The sequence below is a fragment of the Megalobrama amblycephala genome, linkage group LG11, assembly GCF_018812025.1.
Source record: "Megalobrama amblycephala isolate DHTTF-2021 linkage group LG11, ASM1881202v1, whole genome shotgun sequence".
NCBI classification, from domain to species: domain Eukaryota; kingdom Metazoa; phylum Chordata; class Actinopteri; order Cypriniformes; family Xenocyprididae; genus Megalobrama; species Megalobrama amblycephala.
The window spans coordinates 14,192,731-14,203,341 of record NC_063054.1 but is presented as its reverse complement, the minus strand read 5'-3'; the positions used below and the strand labels follow the sequence as shown (position 1 = coordinate 14,203,341).

Sequence of the window (10,611 nt, the reverse complement as noted above, 5' to 3'; positions counted from 1 at the left end):
GCTTGTTTTTTTATTCGTCCTAATCCTGGATCAACTGCACAGACTGAATTACACCACATTTAAGGAACTTTTCTTCCGGGAACTGAATTGAATTCATGGACTGATTTTTATTTTATATTTTTATTTTTCCATTTTGAGTTTTTTTTTTATTCATAGTGAATGAACCCTGTGGTTACTGGTTATACAGTTCAATAACTGAAATTTTATGTTAAACTGATTGGATGTTAATGTTCAAAGAGTGAAAACTAAATGGGGTTAAATTCAAGAACCAGTAATTCAGACAGAAAGGACAGTGAAGTTCATTTTATTTAGTTTTAATTTATACACAGACAGATTGCATTTGGCTTGATTGAATTCTGGGCTAAAAATTAATTTCATAAAGTGAAACAACCATCAAATTCCTGGAAGAGAAAGGAAAGAGTACAAATTAGTAACGTGAATATTCTTACATCACTGCAATTAAATGAAATCAACTGTTTCTTATGTTCAATACAGTTAAATCTTGCTCTTACCACAAAACTTGATTGTCCGAATTTGTTCACTCTTGTTGTACCATCTCTCTCTGTGGACAAACCTAGTCTTCTGAGTACATTGGTCCAGTTGTAGAGTTAACAAAATTTACACCTCAGGTGTGGGTTACAAAAGTGGCGAGCCAGCCAGGAGAGAGATTGGTCTGCAGCGAAAGTGATTGGTTAGAACAGCTGAGTCAATTTGAAAAGATACACATTGAGCAGAAAACTGACAACATGGATATTGTAAAAAGAGAAAATGTAAATGTCTCAAATTCCGTAATAGTCAGCGGCTTGACATTGACTGAAACAGATCAGGACTTAGAAATATGGCTCTTGAGATATGGTAGTATTAATCGCAACCTTCTCATTGATGACCCAAACTCTGAATTCCATCGTCATGCTATTATAGAGTTTACTTATAGCTCTGCCATGAAAACATTAATGCCCCTGCTCCCAGTGACAATGGTCAGTACGTCAAACCCAGATACCACTTTCATAGTGCGTGCCTTAAACTCTATCTACCCTCATGTAGCTAGTGATAGCGCCACCAAGGGGTATTTAGAAGAATTGCAAACTATTGCTAGCACAAGTGGAAAGTCAATTGAAGAAGTGCTCCAGGAGGAGTTAAAGAAAATAAAAGCTGGCCGTTCCCTTGCGGAGCCCCTATCTGCTTCAGGTGAAAGAACGGAGCATCCAAATGTAGCAGACTCTCAAATGCGTGATAGCAGCACAACCAGCTCATTGGACGAACAGTTGTCCCCAGCCAAATCACAGAGAGTTATAACAGAACAAGACGCTATTCCTTCACCAGAAACTTCCCCATTTTATGGAATTGGATCTGATAATTCACAAAACCTGTCCAAGGAAAGACCTAGAAATAGAACTAGCAATCCTGCAGCTACAGCACTACCCCATCCAGTACTTACAATGGACATGATTGATCCTCCCAGCGTGCAAAAGGTTGTAGTTGAACACATTGTTAGAACAAGTGACACTGCTGCATTACAACCTGCCTCTTTTCGTCTCAGATCCTTCTCTGGGAAAGTTCCTAGACCAGTTAACGAACCAGACTTTGACACGTGGCGAGCAAGTGTTCAGTTTCTTTTGGATGACCCTTCCATTTCTGACCTGTCTCGCACGAGGAGGATACTTGATTGTCTGCTCCCCCCTGCAGCTGATGTCATTAAACATGTGAGTCCCCAGTCTTCACCTTCAGTTTACTTGGAGTTGTTAGAGTCTGTCTATGGATCAGTGGAGGATGGTGACGAGCTATTAGCAAAATTCATGACCATGCTACAGAACCCAGGGGAAAAGCCCTCCAGTTATTTGCACCGGTTGCAGGTGATGTTGAGCACAACTGTAAGAAGAGGCGGCATTGCAGAGAGTGAGCAAAACCGTTGTCTGATAAAGCAGTTCTGCCGTGGATGCTGGGATAATGGGTTAATTACCAGCTTGCAACTAGAAAAGAAAAAGACCAACCCACCTTCCTTTGCAGAGCTGGTAGTGTCCATTCGCACGGAAGAAGACCGGCAAGCCTCAAAAGAGGACAGAATGAGGAATCATTTTGGATTGAACAAACAGAGTAACGTCCCCAAATTGAGAACTGCTTCCCATCAAATGTCAGCATACTCCCATGATTCAGTTGGCGGAGCAGCGGGAGAGGTGGATACCATGAGGGCTCAGATATCTGAAATTCATGCTCAGGTTGCTGCTATGCAAACCTCAACTTACCAGAAGTGCCAGCCTGATTATTCCAAGAATGCTGATGTGACCCAGTTAAAGAAAGAGCTAATAGAACTACAAGCACAAGTAGAGGCAATGAAAACATCCACTTCTGGTAAAGTGCCAAAAGAAAACCCAGCAGCTAAGGAAATAGCTGGATTGAAGAAACAAGTGGCAGAATTAAAGGCTCAGTTGGCTGCCCCTGAAATACCCCAACATCGGTCAGGGAGGACGGCAACCTCCAAAAGCCCATCAGCAAAATTCCAGCATGGACAAAATGGGAAGGATGAGAACAATCAGCTTAGAAGTGGTTCTGTGACATTCACTCGTCCTCGTCCTGGATACTGTTTTAGATGTGGGGAGGACGGACACCTAGCAATCAATTGTGAAAATGACCCTAACCCTTCTAAAGTAGATGAAAAGAAACGCCAGTTGAGAGAAAGACAAGTCCAGTGGGACCTAAAGAACCAAGCAGCTGCCGCCCAGTTAAACGGCATGCAGTCTCTGTAGCAGGGCATATGGAGACTGAGACGAAACATCAGTGCCCTAAAACCAAACTGCCAAAGGGGCTAATTGGAATGAAATGTACTGCTCAAATCCATGTTAATGAAATTAAAGTAAACTGTCTTTTAGACACTGGGTCCCAGGTGACCACAATCCCCTTGTCTTTTTATGAAAAGAACTTGTCCCATTACCCCATGAAACCATTGGAGTCTCTGCTGGAAGTGGAAGGAGCCAATGGACAATCAGTGCCTTACCTTGGGTATGTGGAGTTAACTTTACTGTTTCCCAAAGAGTTCCTAGGAACGGACGTAGAGGTTACCACGTTAGCACTGGTGGTCCCAGACCTGGTAAATGTGCCACAGGTCCTCATCGGTACAAATACCTTAGATGCACTTTACTCCAGCTATGTACAAAAAGAGCCTGTCAGCCCGAATCCAGCTTTTCATGGATATGCAGCCGTACTGAAGACACTTGATGTGAGGCATAGACAATCATGTGCTGAAACCCTTGGATGTGTAACATTAAAAGGGGCAATCCCTGAAACTGTGCCAGCAGGACGCACCGCTGTTCTTAATGGAGTTGTCTGCCTGAATTGTCTTCCAGCAGAAAAACTGACCGTTATAAGCCCTCCCACAATGTCGTCTCTGCCCGGGGGTCTATTAGTTGCTAGTGGGTTGCATGCCCTACCTGTGAAGCGTTTCTTCTCCTTGCCTGTAGTGGTCAAAAATGAAACGCAGTCTAAAATAGTCATCCCGCCCAAGACTGTCATTGCGGAATTGCATGCTGTCCAGCAGATAATAGAGAAGCCATTAGCAAGTGATGCTTCTGAAACACCAGGGAAGCCTAGAAGTCCCCAGCTAACTTTTGAATATGGAGACTCTCCGCTGTCCTCAGAGTGGAAAGAACGAATATCAGCCATGTTAAACTCTATGCTTGAGGTTTTCGCTCTGAACGACATGGATTATGGACATACCGATAAGGTGAAGCATAGAATTAAACTAAGTGATGAGACTCCTTTCAAGCACAGACCCCGTCCCATCCATCCACAAGATATTGATGCTGTCAGGAAACATCTACAGGAGTTGTTAGCAGCAGGGATTATACGGGAGTCTGAGTCCCCATTTGCATCCCCCATTGTAGTGGTCAGGAAGAAGGACAACTCAGTGCGGCTATGTATTGATTTTAGAAAGCTTAACTCTCAGACCATCCGAGACGCATACGCACTCCCAAACCTGGAAGAAGTGTTTTCTGTGTTGACCGGTTCCAAGTGGTTCTCCGTTCTTGATCTGAAGTCTGGGTATTACCAGATTGAGATGGATGAAGCGGACAAGCAGAAGACGGCATTCGTATGTCCACTGGGGTTTTGGGAGTTTCAACGTATGCCACAAGGGATCACAAACGCGCCGAGCACATTCCAGCGGCTCATGGAGCGCTGCGTGGGTGACTTAAATAGAAGAGAGGTCTTGGTCTTCATAGATGATCTTATCATCTTCTCCGAAACTCTTGAAGAACATGAGCGTCGGCTGATACAAGTCCTGAACCGCCTGAAAGAATATGGGTTGAAGCTCTCACCCGAGAAATGCAAATTCTTTCAAACATCTGTGCGCTACTTGGGCCACATTGTTTCTCAAAATGGTGTAGAAACTGACCCATCAAAAATTGAGGCCATTAAAACCTGGCCAAGGCCCCAGAACCTTCATGAACTTAAGTCCTTCTTAGGATTTACAGGATATTACCGGAGATTTGTTAGAGATTTCTCCAAGATCGCAAAGCCACTCAACAACCTTACAGCTGGCTATCCTCCTCTTCGAAAAGGAAGAAGGAAAGATAAAGATCACACTTACCTCAATCCAAAAGACTCCCTGAGTGACCGATGGACTACTGAGTGTCAACAGGCGTTTGACAGCCTTGTGGAAAAGTTAACATCTGCTCCTGTATTGGGGTACGCTGATCCTCGTCTGCCTTACCTATTGCATACAGATGCTTGTGCTACGGGTCTCGGAGCAGCTCTGTATCAAGAACAGCAAGGACATATGAGAGTCATAGCTTTTGCCAGCCGTGGACTAACAAAGTGTGAGGCCAAGTATCCAGCCCACAAATTGGAATTTTTGGCCCTCAAATGGGCAGTCACTACAAAGTTCCATGACTATCTGTATGGGGCAGACTTCACGGTGGTCACGGATAGCAATCCCCTCACCTATGTCCTTACCTCTGCCAAACTAGATGCCACTAGTTATAGATGGATATCCAGTCTCTCGACTTATAATTTTAAAATACAGTACAGAGCTGGAACTCAAAATCAAGATGCGGACGGACTGTCCCGTCGTCCAAATGGTGAACCATCAGATGATTGGCAATCTAAGAAAGAGCAAGAGAGAATCAGACAGTTCACTCTACATCACCTTGCAGATCTGGAAGGCAACACCAATACCATCTTGCCAGAAGTAGTGGAGGCCATCTGTGAAAAACATCAAGCAAGTCAATCCCTTGATTCTCAGTCCCTCCCACTGACTTTAGTAGAGTCTCTGAGCATGAATGTAAGAGCCTTACCTCCAGAAATCCAGATAGAAGGTGTCCATGGTCTCCCAGAGATACCATTCCTGTCCGAAGAGGCTCTGATCAGGAAGCAAAGAGCAGACCCTGAAATGAAAGAGGTAATTGATTACTTGGAGTCTAATAACAAGCCATCAAACATGAAATTCCAATTACCTGCAGTAACCCTGTGGATGAGACAATGGAATAAACTTGAGCTGAAGAATGGGTTGTTGTATCGGAAGAGGATGGATGGAGGGAAAGTGTTAAACCAGCTGGCCGTTCCTAAAGATCTTCGAGGAATTGTACTTACTAGTCTCCATGATGATATGGGCCATCTTGGTCTCGAGCGAACACTTGATCTTCTCCGGTCCAGATTCTACTGGCCGAAGATGGCAGCAGATGTGGACAAGAAAATAAAAACATGCGAGCGCTGTGTTCGTAGGAAAACTCCCCCACAGAAAGCAGCTTCCTTGGTGAATATTCAGACCCACAGACCTTTAGAACTGATTTGCATGGATTTTCTGACACTGGAACCTGACAGCAGTAACACCAAGGATATTTTGGTCATCACTGACCATTTTACTAAGTACGCTGTTGCAATACCAACCCGTAACCAGAAAGCCCAAACAGTTGCTAGATGCCTGTGGGATAGTTTCTTTGTCCATTACGGCTTTCCAGAAAAGCTGCTGAGTGACCAGGGGCCAGACTTCGAATCTCGTACTATCCAAGAGTTGTGTAGGATTGCAGGCATCCGCAAAGTGAGAACCACCCCCTACCATCCTAGAGGGAACCCGGTTGAGCGCTTTAATCGGACCCTTTTGCAGATGCTAGGCACCTTGGAGAACAAGAACAAAGCTCATTGGAAAGATCACGTCAAGCCATTGGTGCATGCGTATAACTGCACCAGGAGTGATGTAACGGGATATTCCCCATATGAGCTTATGTTTGGCAGGCAGCCTCGACTACCGGTCGACCTTGCTTTTGGACTTACTAATAACTGCCCATTCCAGTCCCATTCGGAATATGTGAAATCCTTAAGGAGTCGACTTGAGGAGAGCTACAGAGTTGCTACTCACAATGCATCAAAAGTAGCGGATCAGAACAAAAGACGTTTCAACAGGAATGTAGTTGCTTCTGCACTTGATTCAGGTGATCGAGTCCTGGTGCGAAATGTCAGATTAAGAGGGAAACACAAATTATCCGACAAATGGGAATCTGAGATCTATGTAGTACTCCGAAAAGCAGGTGACATGCCAGTATATACAGTCTGCCCAGAAGGGAAAGATGGACCGATCCGCACCCTACACCGTGATTTGCTGCTGCCATGTGGGTTTCTACCCTTGCATGAAATTAGAGAGACAGACCCTCCAAAGAATTGTCGTAAGCCTACAACCAGATCCCATTCTGCAAATAAAGCGACCCACCAAGAACATCTATTGAGCAGTCAGTCAGAATCGGAGGATGACTCTGTCCATATTAACAATTCAGGATGTCAATTGGAGTTCAGTACAAAGACCATCTCACCTTTTTCAGAACATCCTAGGATTGTAGAGAACCTACCTGAAATGGAGCCCATTGAGTCACCTCCTGCTGCAGTAGAACCTGTAAACAAAACCTTACCTGATATTGAATTCCCTCCAGCTGTCATACACCCTGTAAAGGAGACATTACATGATATCAGACTAACAGACTCAACAGATAATAAAACAGATAATGAAGAGGAAAGTCACTTACCTGTGATGAATTCTGTTGAAGCTGACACTGATGGAGTTGACTCTGGTCGAGACGGAGACACCATTGGAGTGGAGAACTGCGGAAGAAAATGCACTAAAAAGACTGAGCTTCCAGAGTTGTCAGAACCTGTGAATGAAAGAGTGCTGGAGTGTCCAAGCCTATCAGACCCTGTGAGTGAGGAAGTGCAGTCAATTGCTCAAAGCCCATCTGCCCAAGATGTTTCTAGTGACCAACCAGTCATGGACGGTGACCTAGGAGCCATTGGCCCTAGACGCTCTAAAAGGCACTGCGGACCCCCTAACAAATTCCAGTATCATAAACTAGGAAATCCATTAACACTGGTTATCCAGTCATTACTGCAAGGCTTGAGTTCAGCACTTACAACTACCTTGGAAGAATCCACGTTTGTCAGTGATCAGTCTGTAAACATGCCTGGTGCTTTTCCCTCAGTGGTGACAAGTCAACCCCTAGCATGCCCGAGGACGTGCCTGAATTCAGTGGGGGAAAGTGTAACCCAGGTTACTAGTGGCTAGTAGTGGTTTGTGACTGAGAAAGAAAATATTATAATAACAATAATAAACGGTTGAAATGAATCAACTCTATATAAAACAATATATTGAACTAAGTATAAAGAGGCTGAAACCATAAATGATGATGTAATTAACTTTACTAATTACATAAAATTGTGTACATAAAATATATATATGAATAAAATATTGAAGGTTTCAAAGTTCTCCAATAGTATTCTCATATTATGGAGTAGCCAATGAGATCGCGCCTGACGTCACTAAATCTCCGCCATCGCGCGATAATTATATCCTGCTCATTCGAGATCTTTCTCTTTCCTCTCCAACCTCTGATGCAAACAGACGTTTCTCGCTATCCCGGGAGATTCAGTGCTTTGAAGTCGAAGAAAAGTAATGTAAGGATGATTTATACGTCTCTAAATTTTGTATGTGATTATGTAGAGATTAGTGTGAAACGGGCAGAGGTGTGGCATTTGCTTGTATCTCCGTTTCATTCCAATGAATGTTAATGACGTGTTTTAGCATTAGCTTAAGCTAATATGACGTGGTGTACATGTATATTTTTAACAAAAAGGTTCAGAGAGAAGCAGATTGTGTGAAGAGTGACATTTTGGAACGCGTATGCTCTGGAAATTTCCTGTTTCGCCGATGTACATGTGATGAATGAGTTCCTTGGTGAGTTTAGGCCCTTCTTTATTTTCAATTCAGTACATTACAAAGTTACATTGAGTGTTTCATCAAATGATTGTTATTGGTGTAATATTGATGGCGATTATAGCCTTAAGTGTAAATGTTAAGCAGAAAAGACGCTGTATATATGTTATATGAAATGTTAAGGTGCAGTTTGTGTGTTAACTGAAACGCAAGTGCACAAGGGTTAAACGAAGGCCCTTAATGGTAAGAGAAATAATTGCACAAAGAGAAATTGTTATACAAATTGATGTAACAAGATACAAGGATATTATTTGATGTTTTATTTGAAATTGAGTTAGAACTAAGTAATGTATGCTTTATAGCATCAGTTATTAATTGTTCTTTTGGCCTTGTGTGTTCAAGGCCAGGTTTTTTTTCCTTCCTGTGATATCTGTTTGAGTTTTGTGGAGCCAGCCGATGAATGTTGCCTGATCTGGATGTGGGTTGATCAGGGCGTGAATCCTTCTCATTCGTGAATCGTCTCAACTCCTTCCTGCACTTTCTATATGCACCTTGGTGGAGTTGGACTGGCGGGCCACCTGTAGAGTGAATCCTTAACTTCTTGTGAACTTAACCGTGTGGTTGTCGAACGGTAGGACGGAAATTACACAACAGCTTGTTTTTTTTATTCGTCCTAATCCTGGATCAACTGCACAGACTGAATTACACCACATTTAAGGAACTTTTCTTCCGGGAACTGAATTGAATTCATGGACTGATTTTTATTTTATATTTTTATTTTTCCATTTTGAGTTTTTTTTTTATTCATAGTGAATGAACCCTGTGGTTACTGGTTATACAGTTCAATAACTGAAATTTTATGTTAAACTGATTGGATGTTAATGTTTAAAGAGTGAAAACTAAATGGGGTTAAATTCAAGAACCAGTAATTCAGACAGAAAGGACAGTGAAGTTCATTTTATTTAGTTTTAATTTATACACAGACAGATTGCATTTGGCTTGATTGAATTCTGGGCTAAAAATTAATTTCATAAAGTGAAACAACCATCAAATTCCTGGAAGAGAAAGGAAAGAGTACAAATTAGTAACGTGAATATTCTTACATCACTGCAATTAAATGAAATCAACTGTTTCTTATGTTCAATACAGTTAAATCTTGCTCTTACCACAAAACTTGATTGTCCGAATTTGTTCACTCTTGTTGTACCATCTCTCTCTGTGGACAAACCTAGTCTTCTGAGTACATTGGTCCAGTTGTAGAGTTAACAAAATTTACACCTCAGGTGTGGGTTACAGGAGACATTGAAATTTATATAGATATTTAGGTAAAATGTTCATTTTTATAACATTGACTCTGCCAATTAATGATAAGGGTAAATCTTTCCATTTTTGCATATCATCTTTCACTCTCTCCATAAGTATGGAGTAATTTTTTTTAAACATGTCATCATGAGTTAGATCAATATGAATACCTAAATATTTAAACCCATTAGTACACAGTGTCAGTGGTTTTGCTATATATTTTAACTGATCTGGTATATTAATAGGGAAAGCTTCACTCTTGTCATAATTTAATTTATAACCAGATATATCACTGTATTCCTTAAATACATGTAGTAAAGGGGGAATAGAGAATTGTGGATTGGTCAGGTATACTAACAAATCATCAGCATATAGGGATAATTTGTGTTCATTGGTGCCAATTTTAATTCCCTTTATTACAGTATTGGACCTTATCGCAATAGCGAGAGGTTCAACAGCCAGAGCAAATAATAATGGCGATATAGGGCATCCTTGTCTACAGCCCCTAGACAGTGTAAAGGTGTTAGATATAATGCCATTGGTACATATCTGTGCTTTAGGGGAATTAAAGATAGTTTTTAAATGACCAATGAATTTAGACCCAAAGCTCATGGCTTCTAGTGTCACAAAAAGAAAAGTAGGTTCAATTCTGTCAAAAGCGTTTTTGGCATCCATAGACAGAATAAACATTGATAATTTCTGCTTTTGTGCAATATTGATAATATGCAATAGCCTTCTAATATTATCAGAGCCTTGTCTATTCTTAACGAATCCTGTCTGATCTGGATGTATTAATTTGGGTATAACAGTTTCTAGTCTTAGGGCAAGCAATTTAGTTAGAACTTTATAGTCAACATTGAGTAGACTTAGCGGCCTATAAGACCCATATTTTTGCCTGTCTTTCCCTGGTTTAGGGAGTAGAGTTATTGTGGCCAATTCCAGGGAGTGTGGAAGTGAGCCTCTCTCAAGTGATTCTTTAATCATGTTTGTTAAGGGAGTTAATAACATCTTTGAAAATGACTTGAAATATTCAACTGGGAAGCCGTCTGGTCCAGGGGCCTTGTTATTTCCTAAAGCATTAATTGCTTTAAGTACTTCATTCTCAGTTATTTCAGAGTTCA

The 10,611-nt window shown here is 41.7% G+C and overlaps 1 protein-coding gene across 1 annotated transcript; it reads left to right on the top strand.

Moving 5' to 3' along the window:
- The first annotated feature begins 6,793 nt into the window (after positions 1 to 6,793).
- Positions 6,794 to 9,361, top strand: LOC125278744. Its single transcript, XM_048208090.1, has 2 exons — positions 6,794 to 7,929; positions 8,109 to 9,361. The coding sequence occupies exon 1, from the start codon at positions 6,839 to 6,841 to the stop codon at positions 7,538 to 7,540; it is 702 nt and encodes a 233-aa protein (XP_048064047.1). The 5' UTR covers positions 6,794 to 6,838; the 3' UTR covers positions 7,541 to 7,929; positions 8,109 to 9,361.
- Positions 9,362 to 10,611: the final 1,250 nt, after the last annotated feature.

Coding starts and splice junctions, on each gene's coding strand:
- LOC125278744 (XM_048208090.1), top strand. CDS start 6,839: ATGGAGCCCATTGAGTCACCTCCTGCTGCAGTAGAACCTGTAAACAAA.